The 20468-nt window shown below is 27.8% G+C and overlaps 1 protein-coding gene across 1 annotated transcript; it reads left to right on the top strand.

The window, feature by feature from the left end:
- Positions 1-4095: 4095 nt before the first annotated feature.
- LOC105828806 (fatty acid synthase) lies at positions 4096-20100 on the top strand. The gene is made up of 20 exons (XM_036287252.1): positions 4096-6635; positions 7881-8131; positions 8243-8474; positions 8745-9163; positions 10972-11265; positions 11364-11568; positions 11649-11809; positions 12059-12376; positions 12605-13104; positions 13168-13469; positions 13543-13938; positions 14054-15078; positions 15247-15491; positions 15567-16260; positions 17360-18191; positions 18296-18771; positions 18872-19123; positions 19304-19558; positions 19644-19757; positions 19913-20100. Exons 1-19 carry the CDS (start codon positions 6464-6466, stop codon positions 19752-19754), a joined length of 7140 nt encoding a protein of 2379 aa, XP_036143145.1. The 5' UTR covers positions 4096-6463; the 3' UTR covers positions 19755-19757; positions 19913-20100.
- The last annotated feature ends 368 nt before the right edge of the window (positions 20101-20468 follow it).

Genomic DNA, 20468 nt, shown 5'->3' with positions numbered 1-20468 from the left:
TGTACAAAAAAATATCAGTTCTAATGCTTAAAGAAGCAATTACTAAATGTATTTTTTTAAATAAATAATGATTATTTTTAATAAAAAATTATTTTTGGTGATAGTCTTAAATGTGTAAGCTGTCATAAATTTTAAAAGAAGCTATTATCATGTGCTCAAAAACAAATTTATCCTTCTTTAAACAACATTAGAAAATTTTATCGATTAGAATGGAAATAACAACCAAATAAAATGTTTGTTTCAACTTTATATTCTTAATTAAAAATTAAATAACAAGGATATTTATATTTTTAATAAAATTAATCCTTGTGATAAACTTATAATACACAAAAAAAACTTTATGGTAAAAATTACTATGGTAAGCAGTAAACGCGTGACAAGGAGAAATTATGAAAATTTTTATTATGTTTTTTATCAAATTACGATAATATTTACACTACTTATATGATATAACTCTCTGAAATTTCATCTTACAATTCGTGGTTACTATCATAAATAATAAATCATACATAATTTTACTATAAAATTTTCTCCGTGTAGATTTACGAATATATGAATTTATTAAATGTTTGAAAACTTATAAACAATATTTATTTAATTCAAGAAAATTTAGTGTGTAATGTAATCTCGATCCCATCTACCTTTTTATGAACAGTGACCAGTATGCTCTGGGACTCCCTGTATATGAAGCCTCACGTGATGCGCTTGCGCGAAAACAACCGGTTCCTCTATCAACACTGATATTAAAGTTATTTGTCCATGTCGTATGCAAAATGTATATATACATCCGTATAAATGTATTTTCAAACTTCAAATTAAATTAAATTATATACTTATATACTTATATTATCTTTATTATCAGAGCGTGCTACGTGCATATAGTGTAAATAATATAATTATGCAAATAGTTATTGCAGTTTATGTTTTATATTTTTCTCTTGATATTATATATTTTGTTATATTGTATTTGCAGTTTTAAACGTTAAAAAATATTTTGCTTCATATTAATTTATATTCGCATTTGTAACAATAAAAATGTACGTAGGCACATACGTATATATATGCTACTTTTGTTATATATATGCATTTATGCTTTATATCGTGTAATACGTTGCGTATTATATAATTAAGATTAATCCATTTTTGTTTTAATATAAAAATATACGCAGAAGAGGCAGTTATTGAGTGTGACGCGACTAAAGAAATAACGCAACACTACTTCTAGCGCGGCACCTATAGCGCGAGATTACTATCTCGTTTTGCTAATAATTGAGAATGATGGAACCCATATGTTATTATATATGAGTGGATTCGGCTTTTAATGCTCTTTAATTTTTGTCCTGACAAAATTTTTAAAATGTTGAAAAAAAGGGGTGGGGGTGGGATAAATTAAAAAATTTGAAATTTTTAAAAAATATAAATACACTGTTGTAAAGAGTATAAAATGCCATAAAACTTTTGTATAGAACATTTTTTCATAAACCTTATATTTTCAAAGATATTTGCAAAAAACGAAAAAATGCGTTATTTTCGAGGGGTGGTTTCAACCCCTAAACGTCGAGATACGCAGATAAAAAAAAATATGGGTCTAATATTTTCTTATGTTCTACAACATATCCGAAGCTCATTAAAATCGGTGAGGGACAGTTCTGTCCGTTCCCTTGTAAGAAAAAAATTATAATAAATATTAAAATAAAAAATATTATATTAAGTAAATTGTCTTATTTTTCTATTGTTTTATTGTCTTGTTGTCATCCCTGCAAAATATTTAATAATAAACGAGCTTGATAATCAAATAATTGAATGATTAAAATCAACTAATGGGATTATAGTGAAGCAAAAACTAGGCGTGCCCAGATCGGATTTTTTTATATTTTCAAAACTCTGTATTATTGATATTGTATAAAGACTCTATATATACATATAATTCAAATTGTTACTGCTATATATATGTATGTATATATAAAGTCTATATATACATATAGATTTTATACATATATATAGAGTAACAATTTGAAGTGTAAATTTTATAAAAAAAAGTATAAAAGTATATAAAATAATTTTTAATTGATAAAAATTTAACAAAAAATGAATTGTTCTGAAATTTTGTATATATCTTTTGTTAGTTAAATACAGCTGAATCAAATAACAGTAATATTTGAATTAATAAATAATTATAATTATTTATCAAATTGTCACAATTACAAACTGTAACATTAATAATAATTATAATTTATTTCTATGTTTAATTGTTAATTTTACTTCAACTGATATCTACTCTAGTAATATGAATAAGTAAGCCGAACAAAAAAATCAATCAACATCATGGAGATTTTATTACACATCACTTTTAAAAGATAATGATTGTATTACAATAAACTTCACAAAATTTATTAAAGGTATTTAAAGATAGGTGTTTAAAAAGATATTTAGACAATTCAGCTAACTGTACATAATGTAATACATTTTATCATTAGTGTTTGTTGTTAATTTGATATGCATCTCTAGCTATGCATGCATAAGCGTGAAGGAGGCAACGCAGCGCAGCGGGTAACGTGGCACATTTTTATAGTAATAAAGAATAATTAGTAAGAATAATTTGGAATATTATGTGAGTATTAAAGTTTAAGTGAGTAAAATTTTTTATTTTATACATGTACGAATCCCCTAGTCTACAATAAAGTATTTAAGCTTTAAGCCATAAGGAACTGACCAATCACAGTAATTTTTTATAAGAATACTTAATTGTGATTGATCCATTTCTTACGGCTTAAAGCTTGCGTATTCATTGTAGACAAAGCCTATAAGTATTATGTACTTGTATTATAAGTAAAATAAAAATTTATAACGACACATTTAACGTTTTGCGTCAAAAAGTTTCCTCACGAATATTGATATGTAAAATAAAGAATTTCTAATGACTACTCTTAACTTTTGTGCCAAAACGTACAAGTGCAAAAACAACGTTTAAAACAAATAATGTTAAAAGAAAAATTATTTATTAACAATCAAAGTACAAAAGTACGCCGTTTATTTCAAAGTATCCATGCGCATCTGAATATGCAGGATGAAAACTTCTACTGACTGTTTCTGCGTTTTATACAAAAATGTACAAGTACAAAGACAATTTTTAAAAAATCAATAACATTAGAAAATAATTATTGCATGTTGTACACAATATTTTTTGTTATCTATGTATCGAAATGTTGATCCTTGAGTATGAATTTACATGTGAGAAAAGAACCACTTTCAGTGCATAAATAGTGAAACAATTAATTTATAATATTAATAATTAAGGCCTGAAACATTTCGTTTACCTTGAAGAATCTGCGGAAACATAAATAAAAAATTTTTAATGACTGTTTCTACGTTCTATGCCAAAATGTAATTAAGTGTAAAAACAATATCTAACAATAAAACAAATAAAGTTAGAAAAAAAATTAACAAGCGAAGCCCGGAAGCACGTTTTACTTCAAAGTATTCAAACTTGAATATGTAATATATAAAATTTTTACTAATTGCTTCTACGTTTTGTGGTACAATGTATATGTGTGAAGGCAATGTCTAAAAGCAATGTTAAAAAAATAATTGATTAAAAATTAAATACTGATAATATTTTCTTGAATCCGATATACTCATGCGTACAAATATTTATAAGTTTAATTTTTGTGTAAGTGTAAATTAGTACTTTGTACAGCGTACTTATTTAAAATAGGTTCTCATTTCGTATGTCGAATTGATGTTGAATCGATAATAAACAATCATAGCATAAACATTGAAAATTTTGAAACAAGAATTATATAATATTGTTACTGCTATTAATAAATACTGTTTGCATAGTTATTGTAATATAATTGTGATTGATCGAGATAATTCTCGAAATATTTAAAATTTTGTTTAGCTACTTAACAAAAGCATCGATAAAATTTGATCGAATCGACATCAAATAAATATATTATTTACTGGGTTTATACTTATGTTTGTTGTAAAAAATTTGTTGTTTAATTAAAATATATGTGTTTTACCACAACTTTTATTATTTTCTGCAAATGATGCGTGCGATTTATTCATTTTTGTTGCAATAAGTAACTTTTTATTTTTTTGGTAAATATCATTGGCGTTGATTTCATACATATGTACATATAAATATAATTAGAACTCTTTTTTCTAAAAACATCGTGGCATTTAAATATAAATAATAATTTTTCGTAAGAATAAATCTTGTCAGTGCTTTACATTTCAAATTTAATAAATTAAGAGCTAACACATATTTGGTTTCTTTTAAGATTTTTATGTAATTGAGTTTAATTATATAAATAATTTAATGCATGTATTAATAAATAATCTTTGAAATTTGATTTCCACAAACTTAAGAATATATGCATTTTTCATTAAAATTGATACATATTACGTAAGATAAAGTTTCGTAAGTAATGAAATGTCAAACAGTAATAAAATTACATGCGGAATATTTAATAGTATCATACATTAGCCTTTCTTTTTTACAATTACATTACAGGTGAATTCTTATGTACAAGTTTTACACACTTTTATATACATAATGTACGAAAAGATTAGATCTCTTGAATTTCCAGGAATAAAATTTTGGAAAAAAACATTTTATATAAAAGTTGTAAATTTCTATGTGGCGCATTACATAATAATATTATGAAGACCTTAAATATCATAATCAAGTAAAACTTACCTTTAATTTCTTAAACAAAGATTTCTATTTTCCTTTAAATATTCTTGCAATTTATTTCGAGAAGTTTTCAAAATACTATAATAAAGTACTTTTGATTCACTCCTTGGTAAGTTATAAGGTTTGAAAGTTACACCGGCATTAGCATTAATCCAAGATCTATTGCGTGAAAATTGCAAGGTTGGAATGTTGGATTTACATCTCCGTATGAAATATACACAGACACACACAAAATAATATTTTATTTGCTATAGATTCTTGTACTTATATAATATTTTTTATTACTTAAAATAAAAATTTTCAAAACATTTCTGTTACAACATTTCAATATTATGACATTTTGTAGAATTTTTTTAGAATTATTGTACATAAAATTGCGAAATGTCGAAATCGTTCTAAAAACTTTCCACGACAATTGATGCTATATGGGTTAAAGGTTAAATAAAAGCGATTAATGGTATCATGACAAGTAATCGCATCCGCATTTGCGACCTACGACCTAGGTGTCTTACAATTAAGTTTTTATACCCAAGAAAAAAGCGTATAAAACCGACATCGAATTAATGTTTCTTTTTTAGATCTTTTTACGCGTTTAAAAGAGATTTATAACTTGATGTCCATATGGACGTTCAAATGTTTGAATTCTGACACTTTCTAAACATTAATCTCTTATAAAAATGTAATATCGGGCAGTATTAAATTAACCAGTAATTATTACTTATTTTGAGTATTAAAAATATTAACAGTAGTACTTTTAATATTAAAAATAAATATTAATTACTGGCCAATTTAATACTGCCCAGTATTACATTTTTATAAGGGATATCAACTTTTAAAACATCTAATAGACATCTAATAGATATCTGTTTAATATAATAAGAGTGTCTTCAGTCTCTACTATAATTCTTTAGGGAACATTTTTATTAGATTGGGACATATTTTTAGATATAATAAATATATTCAAAACAAATTGTTTAGTAAATTATTATCAAGTTTGGGAAATAACTCATTACTTATAATGGCGTTACAGTTACTTTTTTTAGTAATGGAATAATAACAGTGTTATTTTCCTTTTTTAGTATCTGTAAGGGTAACATATTTAATAGTAACTTTTATCGTTATTATCTCCAACTAGTATTAATAATTTGTTCTCATGTTAAAAACTATCTTAAATATTGTTAAATATAAAGTTTTAACATGTCATAAACCAATTATAATGCTGCATACATTTTAAGAACAATTTTGAATTTAAAATTACTGTTAAGATTTTTTTAACATATAAATCGCACAAAAAGCACTAAGATATATTATAAGTTTATTCACTTACCAATTTGAATGGTGTTATACACATACACGGTCTTCCATATATATTATTGTTATTTTTTAAATTATTTTGTAACATAAATTTGAAGAAAACCCTCTTTTTCTCTATTTCTCTCCCCCACTCTCACTTATTCAGTCTTAAAAAAAATACTTTGAGTTATAAAGGTAAAAGTTTAATGAAGTTACTTATACATGATATTAAAAATAGTTACAAAATCTAGGGCTTAGATACATTACATCAGCATACATTACAATAATCATTTGATCTGATGTTTATATAACAGTGACCCCCAGTGAAAAAAGTCAGAATCATTTCTTGTGTACAGATTAAAAAATATCACGGTGAAATTTCGAGTATTAAACCAGATACAGTTAACAGTAAAAAAAAGTAATATACACATAGCTTTTTTTTTTAAATTATTTAAAACAATAATTAAAATGGATGATAAAAAGACAAGTAGATTGTTGAACGGTATTGACTTCGGTGAAGAGATCGTTATTTCTGGTATTGCTGGCAGATTCCCAGATTCAGATAATATAAATCAGTTACGAGAAAATTTATTTAATAAAGTTGATCTTGTTAAAGCAAATCATGACCGATGGAAAACAGGTAATAATTTTATTATAATTCTACATTTATTACTAATTAATAAATAAAGTGTGCTACTTTTTCTGTAATAATTACAATTATATAGAAGAGAAAGTGGTAATATGGCCACCCATTTATATTTTATTTAATAACTTCGTTAATAATCAATGTTTTAAGTTGAAATTTTACGATTATATTTATCAAAGTGTTACTCATTAGACTTTTAATTCAAAGTTATAAAATATTTATTATATCATATATTATTAATATAATGTATAATATAATATTTATTATATTATATATTTATAAAAACGTAACGATACGGCATAATGGGCCAAAGAGAAATAAGGAGGGTAATGTGGTCACCACAAAAATAAATGTAAAAAAATTGGTTTTGTTTAAAAAGGTCACAGTATTTTGTTAGAAACATATATTTATATAAAATTAATTATTATATCAAAACAAGTGATTTTTATTTACATTTAATAAAAGTTAAATAAAAATAATCTTAAATCTAAAGAACTTTATTTATATGAATGATTTTAAAAAATTAACAGCCTTAAATTAAGCTTTTAATCGATTTATCGAGGAATTTTATCGAGGATATGGAGATCTCGAAAGTGACCATATTACTAGCACACTTAGATGGCCATATTGACAACATCTTATATTATTGTTTAATTTTGTATAACTCGAAATACAGCCGAATAAAGAGTTAACCCACCAAACACCAAGTTACATGTAACGTACCTGTTAGTTGTAATTTTCCACTCAACAATGTAATTGTAATATAACACGTGTGTTATATTGCAATTATATTATTGAGTGGGAAATTACAACTAACAAGCACGTTACATGTAACTTTGTGTTTGCTGGAAAGTAATACGAAAGTATTCAAGTGTACGTACATTTGGGTAATAATGCGATTAAGTTTAAAAAGAATAAGAAAGTATGTGTAATTAAATGTTAAAATGTACCTTAAAAATTTTTCAAAATTCTTAAAAGTAAAAATGCCTTATAACAAATGTTGACTGTTATGTTTTGTCATATTAGCATCATTATATAATAGTAGGCTACTAAACAAAAAAAATGATATAAATTACTAGAATTTGTCAGCTAATAACGAAGATAATACGCGTGACCATATTACCCGCACTGGCCATATTACCACCTTCTTCTCTATATATCGAATAAATACATTCTAAACTAAAAAAATTTATAAAAACAATAAATACGTAATAAATTTATGGAACTATTTTTTATTAGATATCCCGGATATGTCAAGCCGTATGGGAACAATTCACAATATAAAAAAATTTGATACTAATTTCTTCGAATTATCTTTCGATCAAACTCAGACACTTTCGCCTGAAGCGAGACTGTTAATGGAACATTGTTACGAAGCAATTATCGATGCGGGAATCAACCCAAAGCAATTACGAGGAAAAAATACTGCTGTAATTATGGGGACATGTTTTATTGAAATCCAAAAGAAATTTCTATATGAAACAGCTCAGGTAGACAAAAAGTGTTGTGATTAATACATAAATATAGTAACAAAGAAATAATTAAACATATTATCATGTGTACGCTAGTATTTTGTAACGCATTAATATTTTATAATTTAGTTAAATGGTTTGAATATTATTGGATGTAACAAAAATACAACCGCAAACATGATTTCATATTACTTGGATCTAAAAGGACCATCACATATAGTTGATACAGCATGCAGTTCTAGCCTTTATGCTGTGGCACTTGGTTATAATTATATTATGTCAGGAGTATGCGAAGACGCGATAATTGGGACTGCAAATCTATGTTTTAGTCCAACTATTAACCTACTATTCACTAATCTTGGTATTTTTTAAATATTACTATTATTAATTATATATAAAAACTACCTTGCGCATAAAAATTAAAGAGATACTTTTCCATTTATAAAAAAAATATATGTTTGATGGATTAAACAACTTTAATATACTTTTGAATATATAAAAATTATAATCAAATTTTTGGCAAAGTTAAATAATATTTTTAATAGACAAAAATAATTATAAAATGATTTTAACGAATAAACTTATCCAATATAAAATAAAATTTTTTTTCTACATATTTCTCATCTTACAGGTATTTTATCACCTAATGGTTATTCCAGACCTTTTGATTCCGCTGCAAATGGTTTTGTGCGCGCTGAAACGGTGGCAGTGATATATCTTCAAAAAGCAAAAAATGCAAAAAGGATTTATGCTATATGTCCACATATTAAAATGAACAGCGATGGTTACAAACAAGAAGGAATAACATTTCCATCGCCTTTTATGCAGAGTACTCTACTAACGGAATTTTACAATGAGTGCGGAATACCAACATCTTGCTTGGATTACATTGAAGCACATGGTACCGGTACCAAAGTTGGTGATCCTCAGGAAGTTAAGGCTATCTGTGATGTTCTTTGTAAAAATAGAAAAGGTCCATTAATGATTGGTTCTGTTAAATCTAATCTTGGCCATGCCGAACCAGCAAGTGGCTTCACTCAGATTGCTAAGGTAAAACAAATGGTTCATATACTATTTTTTTAATAATATTTATTTTATGCATTTATATATTATTTTTATATTATTAGTTATATATTACATGTTACACATGCATTTATACACAGAAAAAAAATGTAATATAGCCAATAACATATGTAATTGCGGGCTGCAAACTACATAAATTACTCAATACAATAATATTTGCTATTAATGCAAGTACAATGTTGATACTGCAATAGCATATATTATTGTATTGAGTATATCTGTAATTGGCAGCCCGCAATAACATATCTTATTGAATATATTACTTTTTTTTTAGTGTACAGAAATACAAAAATTATTTCAGATGAAAATAGTTTCATCAGATGCTTCATTGCACCAAAATATAAAGATTTATTAAAAGATTACAAGAAAATTTTATATAATTTAGTTCTGTTTACAATTAATATATTATGGAACATTAATAATATTAAATAAAGGAAAGAAGGAGGTTATAAATTAGATATAGAGTTATAGAATTCACGATATCTCGTACACTGTATTGAGTTTTAAGAATAACCGTCCAAATGACTTCTTTACATACTGTTTAGATGTTATAACATGCGACTACTGATCGTTAGTGGTTGTTTTGTTATCATGAAAGCTGCATTTCAGTATTGCAAGTAGCCGAAAGTTTTATAAAGGTGTTTATTCTTTACTTTATTTTGAGAAATATATCGGGTATTACTTTTTTATATAACTTTAGTGTAACTTTAGTGTAACTCATAAAAGGCTTAAATATGGCTTTTAAATAACGTGACTGAATTTAATATTTCACATAATGTGTACATGCATGCGTTTGACGTGTAAACTGTAAAGTTATATTGTCTGCGTTCAGAGTTATGCATCACTTCCAAGTGTCACGAATTTGAGTCCCATAATCCCTTCGCACGTAATATTTTTACGATACTAAGCTCAAATTGTTTACTATAATACTTTTAAAATACATTTATAATACCCAAAGTCATAAGAACCAAAGATTTTTTACATATATTTTTTATTCTTTTATTTATATAACACTATTAAGAAGTATTGATATTTATGTGATACTGATGTGCAAGATCCAACAAAAAGCCTTAATTTTTTATTTTTTAGGAAAAAAAAATTTTGTAAATACCCAGATAGCCAAGCGAGATTAAGCATATCTGGCAAATTAATGCACTGCATGTATGTTGTGAACTTGCCCACAATTTGCTGTCATTGTAATTTAACGTGGAACGAAGTTAACATCAGGAGAGCAAATAACCTTCATGAATTTATAAAATTATAAGTGCATGCATTGAGGAATAATAAACTTGTCACATTGACAGCAATTGTGCATGCATGTTGACAACTTGCCGTCAGTTTGTTGAATTCTAATGTAGAATTTTACATGATGTCAGAACGACAGATAGTTTGAGGAAACACCTTGGCTTTAGTTTGATAAAATTAATAGGGAATAAGTGACAGCAAAATAACAACACGTTGCCTTTATTTGGCTATCTAGGTATTTGTTGGTAATATTCTATATCTCCCTACAGATTCTATAACTCTAATCTTTTTTCCCTTTTTAGTAAATTGTTAATTATATTCGTGCATATTCAAAGAACTTCTGCTTATAACACGATTGGCAGAATTCTATAGGTAAAACAAACTTGTACCAAAAAGAATTGTGATATATATAAATGTTTACTGACAATAAGTTATTTAAATAAAATAAAATGGTGGTTTTATATTTCCCTTTTCTTAACTTTAATAAAATAATTTAAATTTTTAATTTAAAACTGTTATTAATTTTAAAGGTAATAATAGCGTTCGAAAGCGGTTTTGTCCCACCAAATATTAACTATACAACACCACGAAATGATATAGACGCCTTAATGAATGGAACTGTTTGTGTCGTCCAAGAACCGATGCCACTTAAAAACGGTTACATAGGTATCAGTTCTTTTGGTTTCGGAGGTGCTAATGTTCATGCATTATTAAAGTGGAATCACAAACAGAAAATTAACAATGGTTTACCGAACGATGACTTGCCAAGACTTGTGATATTATCTGGACGTACTGAAGAATCTGTGAAGTTGTTTCTAAATGACGTTAGTAAATATTTTGAAAACAATATTAACGTTATTTCAAATACTTAAATTTTACTTTTTGTATTATAATTTTTGTTTTAAGAAATATTTTACTTTAGGTCGTTAATCATCCGATAGACAAAGAATACATCCGTTTATTACACGACATCCATGCAGACAATATAGAAGGACACACATGGAGAGGATTTATTATACTTAATAATCAGAAACAAGAATCAATAAAGGAAATTCAAAATTGTAAAAGCGTAAAAAGACCTGTTTGTTTTATATTTTCTGCTCTAGGCACACAATGGCCAGGAATGGGTATATACTTAATATATACTTTATACGTTTTATATATTTAACTAATAGAATAATACATACAATTTTTAAATTAAAATTAGGACAAAACTTGTTAAAGTTTCAAGTTTTTGCAAATACAATAAGAATGTGCGATACTATTTTAAAACCATATGGTATAAGTGTCACAGATATTTTGACAAGGACAGACGAAAAATTGTGCGAAAACGCTTTATATGCCTTTCTTGGTATCGTCGCTATTCAGGTATTATAAATAAATGTTAATTATATTTAATTATTGTTTAAACGAAAATATAAACTTTTTGTGACATTTTATTTTATTTGAACTATATATTATCTTATTACTTAAGTTGTGTTAAATTACATTTCATTTTCAGAGGTATATGTCACTTATAAAAATGTATCTTAAATTACATTTTATTATTTTATATTTAATTAATATTTTTAAACACATATAATGTCTGATTGTAAAATAATTTGTACATATTTGTAGATTGGCTTAGTAGACCTCTTAACATCCTTAGGAATTATTCCGGATTATATGATTAGTCATTCCGCTGGTGAACTCGGTTGCGCCTATGCGGATAAATGTCTCACTATTGAACAAACTATTTTGTCAGCATACTTTATTGGTTTGGCATGTATTGAAGAAAAAATAATTTGTAGCTCTATGGCACTCGTCAGTCTTGATTATGGAAGTCTAAAAAATATGTGTCCAGTGGATATTAAAATAATATGTTACAATAGCGAGAACAGCATGGTTGTATGTGGACCTACAGAATCGGTACAAAAATTTATGAAAAAATTACAGGTAAGACGAAGTAGCTTTTGTATTAAGACAGTAAATAAAAAATTTAACTTAATAATTCAATAATATTTTATAATTGTATTATTTGTATTATATATTTTATAATTATAATATTTAATAATATTTAATAATTGTCAGTTTGAAAAATTAATAAAAATATTAAAATTATTCAAACTGATACAGTTTACTTTATCTGTATACGTAATAAATTTTGTATTTTTATATTATTAGTTTAATAATATTCACGTGAAAAAGATCTTCTGCAATGTACCGTATCACAGTTCTTATCTCGCATCCGTAAAATCTCAACTTCTGTTAAATTTGAACAATGTAATACCACGGCCGAAGAAACGGAGTCCAAAGTGGATTAGTTCTTCAATAGCTCGTACGGAATGGTCTACTTCAGCGTCAAGTTTATCATCGGCGGTCTATCATACGAATAGTATATTAAACACCGTTCTTTTTGAACAAACTACAAAACTAATTCCAAGTAATGCTGTGACTATCGAAATCGCACCAGACAGCGTTTTGCAAAACGTTTTAAAAGGATTCTTGGATACAAAAATAGTAAACGTTGTACTGAATCGACGCATTGAACAAAATATTAAAGTACTTTTAAGAGGAATTGGAAGGCTCTACAATTATGGTTTACAGCCGCAGATCGCCAATCTGTACCCGCCAGTGGAATTTCCAGTTAGCCGAGGAACTCCTATGATCTCTCCATCAATCAGGTAATGTTACAGTAATATACTTTTATAGTAAATATATTAACAAAACTTTTTATGTGATTTTAGATGGAATCATTCTGACAATTGGTTTATAACGGACTGTAAAACAATTAAGTACGTAAAAAGAGAAAGGTATATTGAAATCGCACTTAAAGATGTGGAGTACGAATATTTGACCGGACATGTAATAGATGGGAGAATTTTGCTGCCTGCAACAGGTTATCTTGTACTTGTTTGGCAAACTATTGGCATGATGAGAGGATTAATGTTCTCAACAGTACCGATAATATTTCAAGATGTAAAGTTTATTCGTGCTACTCATTTGACAAAAAATAATACTGTAACATTAAGGATTGCGATACAGAAAGGTATTCATGGAATAAGTAATTTTGAAGCGTAACCGTAGAAAATGTATATATATTAAACACAAAAATATTACAGATGGGAAATTTGAAATAATCGAAGGTGATAACATTGTGGTGACAGGTACAGTGTACGATACATCGAATCCAGAACAAGAAATGATTTCGACAGATTTATTATCAGAGTATAACGATGAAGAAGAAGAAATGACAGCTCGAGATATCTACAAGGAGTTGAAACTCCGCGGTTATCAGTATAATGGCTGGTTTCGTGGATTAAAGAGTGCATCCGTTTCAGGCAATAAAGGACATATTATTTGGAAAAATTGGGTAACGTTTATAGATATCATGCTACAAATGTGTCTTATCGGATACGATACTAAGAATTTGTATGTTCCTACGAGTATTCAAAAACTGGTTATTAATCCTCAACTTCACGTTTCGAAGTTACAAGACAACGCGGATTATGTAAATGGTAGGTACGTCAGATATAGATAAATGTAAGTGTTAATTAGTTTTTTTACAACATATAACTTATAACACACAATAATTTCCAAAAAAATCTAAATGACACAAGTACATTATTTCAGATACTTCATTACCAGTACAAATATACAAAGAATTAGACACAATTACAGCAGGTGGTGTTGAGATCCGAAGTCTTAAAGCTACTCAGATTTCTCGTCGGAAATTAACCCAACAGGCTGTTATCGAGCAACATATATTTATATCTCATCAAGACCGCGCTGAAATTTCTTTAAATGAGGCGATTCGGATATCAGCACAACTCGTGTTGGAAGATCATCAAATCACTAAAGTGAAAGCCATTGAGTTAGTAGAAGATGTCGACGATGTTACATTAGAATACCTTTCATCATCATTGTTGATTGAAGCTTTTGAGGATATACCATTGATACAAACGAATGTCACTCTATTAACATCGCCGAATCGTTTCAGTTCAGAAGACTTATTACAAAATATTTTAATCTCTGACATAAACAAACCAACTGTAAACGATAAAGTCTTAATAGTTGCCGGTTTCAATCTTCTGTCTAAACATCAAGCTTCTTTAGAGCGACTTTTGCCATTTCTAAAAGAAGGTGGCTATCTGTTGACGCGTGAAAAGTGCGACATATATGACCATAGCAAGTATCAGCAACAATACAAATTAAACCTTATTCTTGAAAAACGCACCGATAAAGAAATGATTGTTCTTATGAAGAAGAAAGTTTATGTAAAAAATCATATTGTTGTGCGTATAAGTAATAATAATTTTAACTGGTTAGATGATTTAAAGCCGCTTGTAAGTGATGAAAGCAAACTCGAGGAGGATAGTAGAATCATAATTGTTGGAGAGGGAGACTATGAGTGTGGTCTGTTGGGTTTTGTTAACTGTTTGAGAAAAGAACCAGGTGGAGAACTGGTTAGGGGTGTGCTTATTCAAGACAAAGAGGCTCCTAAATTTTCCCTTCAAGACCCCTTCTATTTACAACAATTGGAAAAAGACATGACTATTAATGTATTACGGTCTGGTAGAATCTGGGGATCGTACAGACATTTACGATTACCACAACAGAAAGCCGAACCTGTTTGTACCGCTCACGTTAGCCAAACGGTATGTACAAAAATATTTTCAAAGTATATCGATGACTTATTCATGTGCATAATAAAATTATGTACGTTCATGCATTTTAATTTTTGCCATTTTTATTTACAATTTTTTAAATTAAAATTATTGTTTCATATATTATATTGTACATTGTATTATAATTGACTTTTGTAGATTCGTGGTGATTTGAGTACGTTTTGTTGGATGGAAAATAATCGATCTATTGAATTTCCTATGGAAGATTTGGTGTCTGTAGTTTACTCATCTCTGAATTTTAGAGATGTCATGTTTGCAACTGGTAAATTAATACTTAATATGACTATTTCACGGGGACGGTTATTTGAATGTATTCCTCTTGGAATGGAATACGTTGGATTCGACGCCACCGGGCAACGAGTAATGGGAGTGAATGATACTGAGTAAATAATGTTTTAAAAACTAGTTACATTTTTTAATATGAAAGAATTAAAACAAATTTGAAATTATTTTTTTAGTTGTATAGCAAACGTTGTTGTAAAGAATAAAGATTTATGTTGGAAAGTACCGGACGCGTGGACATTTGAAGAGGCTGCCTCAGTTCCATGTGTTTATAGTACAGTTTACTTCGCCTTATACATTTATGGAAAAATGAGAAAAGGCGATAAAGTACTTATACACTCTGGTACTGGCGGCATTGGACAGGCAGCTATTCATCTCGCTCTCAAAGAAGGATGCGAAGTGTTCACTACTGTAGGCACGATCGAGAAACGAAATTTTATTAAAAAAGTGTTTCCTACAATTTCGGATGAACATATTGGAAATTCTCGAGATACTAGCTTTGAACAAATGATAATGCGACAAACGAACGGTCGTGGCGTTGACATCGTATTAAATTCACTGGCGGAGGAAAAGCTAATCGCCTCCGTTCGTAGTTTGGCTCAAAACGGTCGTTTTTTGGAGATCGGAAAGTTTGATCTTGTTTCTAACAATCCTCTTTGTATTTCTGCGTTTCAGAAGGGTATTAGTTTTCATGGAATTTTATTAGATAATATATTTATTGGTGATCACAAGTATAAATCCATATTACGCAAAATGATAACCAATGGTCTTAAAAACGGAACCATCAAACCTATTCAAGTAAAAGTTTTCCCGAAGACGAATATTGAAGAAGCTTTTAGATACATGGCGAGTGGAAAGCATATAGGAAAGGTATGTTTGAATTCTTTAATATAATAGAATACTCTGTGAATTTGAATCAGTAAAATTTTACTATTTGCAATGCTATATTTTTATATGTGATTAACAGTAATTCTATGAGGAGACTACTCTTATTCTAAAAAATCAACACATTATCATTAAAAGAAAACGCGTAGTATTCAACTTATATATATATTGTAATTAGATTAATTGCCAATACTGACATATTATTTTGTTTTTGGATATTTTTTAAACAAGTATTAAAACAAACTTTAAAAATGTAAATACATTAAAAAATATATTTAATGTTTTTGCAATGTAATCAATCGTCTTACAAATTACGATTAGTTCTCAAAACTATAATAGCAAAATTTAGATACGGTATGTTACATGACTTAATCAAGAAGTGATTAGACCATATATTTATGATTTGAAAAAACCAAAAAAGAAAAATATAAATAGAACAATTATAACACACAACAAACATTTATAATAGTTTAATATTATCTCAATACTATTCTTACTATTGTTTAAACTATGTAACTTGTAAAAAAAATTATTCAAATTTTATTCTCATTTTTAATTTGTTTCTAGCAGATTGTAGAAAAAAAAGTCACAAATGGATGCATTGTGGGTTATTATTTTTTTAATTATCTAAGTAGATTTCTTATTGTTCTACATTCTTATTGAAACGAGAGCATATATCGATCACTTCATATAAATAAAACATATCTAAATAATTTTATAGTCTTATTTTACGCAGGATAAGGAAAAGTAAATAATTTACTTGTAAGCAGATCATATTTTTATCAGTATTAATACAGTGCAATGTTACTAGTTTAAACAATAGTGATCACAGAAAAATAAGAATATGCTGCTTTAGAAGACTATGTCAATGTATCGACAATCTTCCTCTATAAATATGTATAACATTAATATTCGACTGTTGTTCACTGTTATTCAGCGCAAAATACATAGATTTTGATTTAATAAAATAAATTTTCGATTTAATAAAAAAAAGAATAAAATAAATTTTCATAAAAGAGTAATAGAAATATAAAAATATATTTCGAACATAACGAGAATTCTTAATGTATGTATATTTTTATAGATAATTATAAATATCCAGGAAAAGGATATACTTTTAAACAAACCTATTTCTGCATATCGTCGCTATTACTGTCTCAATGACAAGAATTATATTGTACTAGGAGGTCTGGGTGGATTTGGTTTAGAATTAATCGAATGGCTGATATTTCGTGGCGCCAGAAACGTAGTGTTAATCTCGCGAACTGGAATAAAAAATGGTTATCAACTCATGAAGATTCGACTATGGAAATCGTATGGTGTAAATGTGCAGATTATCAAGAATATCGATGTCGCCGATCCTAAGGATTGCGAATATCTCTTGCAAACTGCGGAAAACAGAGCATCTGTGGACGCGATATTCAATCTCGGTGTGGTACTGAAGGATAACGTTCTAAAGAACCAAACAGCAGAAACATTTGAAGAGTCCTTTCAGTCAAAGGCTCGGGCGACGCAAACTTTGGATAAACTTTCCAGAAAGTTTTGCCCTAAACTGAGGCACTTCGTAGTTTTCTCTTCCGTTTCCTGTGGTAGAGGCAACGCTGGACAGACTAATTATGGCATGGCTAATTCTGTTATGGAAAGAGTGTGCGAAAAGAGGGCGGAGGAAGGATTACCCGGATTGGCAATTCAGTGGGGAGCTGTTGGTGACGTGGGTCTCGTCGCTGACATGCGGGAGGACAATAAGGAACTCGTTATTGGTGGCACCTTGCAGCAAAAGATATCCTGCTGTCTGGATGAGCTGGATAAGTTTTTACTTCAAAGCCGACCGATTGTAAGTAGTATGGTTGTAGCTGAAAAGAAATTGAGATCTTCCGGACTAGACAGTTTGATAGATACAGTTGCTAATATTTTAGGTAATTGAGAATTTATTTTTTTGTACATATTATTTTTTATTACACCGGCTTATGAATAATATGATACAGTGTAAATTATAATAATTTCCAATTAAAAATTTTAGATATAAAGGACATGAAAGTTGTAAGTCAAAATACATCTCTGGCCGAACTTGGAATGGACTCAATGATGGCCGTAGAAATCAAACAAACTTTGGAACGAGAATTCGACATTTTTCTCACTGCACAAGAGATAGCTAGTCTCACTTTCGGCAAACTCAATGAGATGTCCAATACGAACGTCAATGATAATAATACGCAGGATAAGAAAAATCTTGATACAAAAGAGTCAGATGTCATAAAATTTCTTGTTGGTATTGTAAGAGATAAAGATTTTATTTCAAAGACCTATTTCGATCTCTTGACTAAAAAACAGAATACTACGACTGAAGTTTTTCTTATACCGGGAATCGACGGGTGCGGAACAGTATTTGATCATTTAGCAGCAGATATTAAATTTTCAGCAACATCTTTACATTATAGCATAAATAACATCGATGCTACAGACGTCATATTGGAGACAACTGATCGCCTCATCAATGTACGAAAACGTTGTATTAATTATATATTATGTTCAAGTAGAATTTCTTATTATTTTATTTTATAAAACCTAAAATTTAACGAATTTACTATTTTTACAGAGCATATTACCAAAATTGAAAGGCGGAAAAAATTTTGTAATGGTAGGATACTCCTTTGGATCTGTTATCGCGCTTGAATTAACAAAAAGATTGGAAGCTATGAATTTTAAAGGTCGTTTGGTTCTCATCGACGGCGCTCCGGAACAGTTTCGAGCAATATTGAAAAATTTTTCATATTACAGTGACATAGATTTTCAAACTGCTATTTTAACCAATATCATGGAAACTTATTCAGCGGGAACTAGTAAAAATGTATAGAAATTTTTAAGCCTATCAAAATTAATTTACTCTACATTTATGATATATATATTTTTTTTTAATTTTTTTAAATTGCTATGTGTTATTTTTTTATCTTATACCTTTGCATTTCATTGTTTTTTGGTTTAAAATAAAACAAAAAACATTATATATAAAAAATGTATAATTTTACAGATTATAACGGAACTGAAGAAATGTGTCACTTTAGAAGAAAGATATAATATTTTCGCCAAGCAGTTCTTAGCTACAAACACGTTACTTTCACCTATAAATTTAAAAACGCTGTTTATAACAGTTTATAAATTTATATCCTCTATTCGGCAATATGATCCTTCTTCATTGGCGCCCATTAAGTCTCCTATAATATTATTAAAATCTACATGCCCATTGTATGACACCTTAATCGAAGAGGATTATGGTTTGCAGCAGGTATCTCAAAAAATTTGTACTAATCCATAATTTAGTTAAATTCAACAAATCTTTTTATGTGTTAATAATATATATAATATTCAAGGTAACTCAAAATGTGGTGAAAGTATATTACCTAGAGGGTAATCATGTATCAATATTGAAGAATGACAAAATCTTAGATGCAATTAATGGAGAGCCACCATTCATAATATGAAATGTTAATTTATAATTCAATATTTTAAATTTATTGTCAAAATTTCTACATAAATCTTAATGGTGTTATATTATATATTATTTATACAAATTAAAATTATAATAAATTTATTTTCTCTTATTACATTACATATACATTTTGTTGTTTCCTTATTATAGGAAGCATCTGAATAATACGTACGCTATAAAAAAGGAAATATTTAAAGGTAATATGAAAAAATAAAAAATAATGGAAAGTAACTGGATATTGAATGGCAATGCGTAATAAAGGAAAAATTTTTATTTTTTATCTACATATTTTGTCAAACATCTGCAAAAAATTTTCTTAACGAAAAAGTAATAAATCAAATAATACAAATTTCGATAAAATTTATTGTAATAAAATTGTAAAAAAATTTTTACGTATACTGCAACAAAAATTATTTCCATTAAATATTTTTTATTTTCTTTGAAACATAATTCATATTACAAATAAAAATCCTCACGTCTGATAGTTTGATAAGACAATGTAAAATAAAAATGTTATACAAATTTAAATCTATTTAAGTCTGTAATCAGTATAATAAGTCAATGTTCAATGTATTTTCATTGTAAAAAATATATAATAAATAATATACAGAATCGCACGCGCGTTTATAACATAAAAATGTAATAAATATAAAGAGAATAATTTTTGTAATGTTAACACACTCCTATATATATATATATATATATA

The sequence above is a fragment of the Monomorium pharaonis genome, chromosome 5 (assembly GCF_013373865.1).
Source record: "Monomorium pharaonis isolate MP-MQ-018 chromosome 5, ASM1337386v2, whole genome shotgun sequence".
In the NCBI taxonomy this organism is placed as follows: domain Eukaryota; kingdom Metazoa; phylum Arthropoda; class Insecta; order Hymenoptera; family Formicidae; genus Monomorium; species Monomorium pharaonis.
This window is presented reverse-complemented; position numbering and strand designations above follow the sequence as displayed.

What these genes read in the sequence shown, in the direction of transcription:
- LOC105828806 (XM_036287252.1), top strand. Translation starts at nt 6,464, where the DNA reads ATGGATGATAAAAAGACAAGTAGATTGTTGAACGGTATTGACTTCGGT. An exon ending in GCTTCACTCAGATTGCTAAG is followed by an intron (nt 9,164 to 10,971) that starts GTAAAACAAATG and finishes TTAATTTTAAAG; the next exon opens with GTAATAATAGCGTTCGAAAG. An exon ending in AAGGATTGCGATACAGAAAG is followed by an intron (nt 13,470 to 13,542) that starts GTATTCATGGAA and finishes AAAATATTACAG; the next exon opens with ATGGGAAATTTGAAATAATC.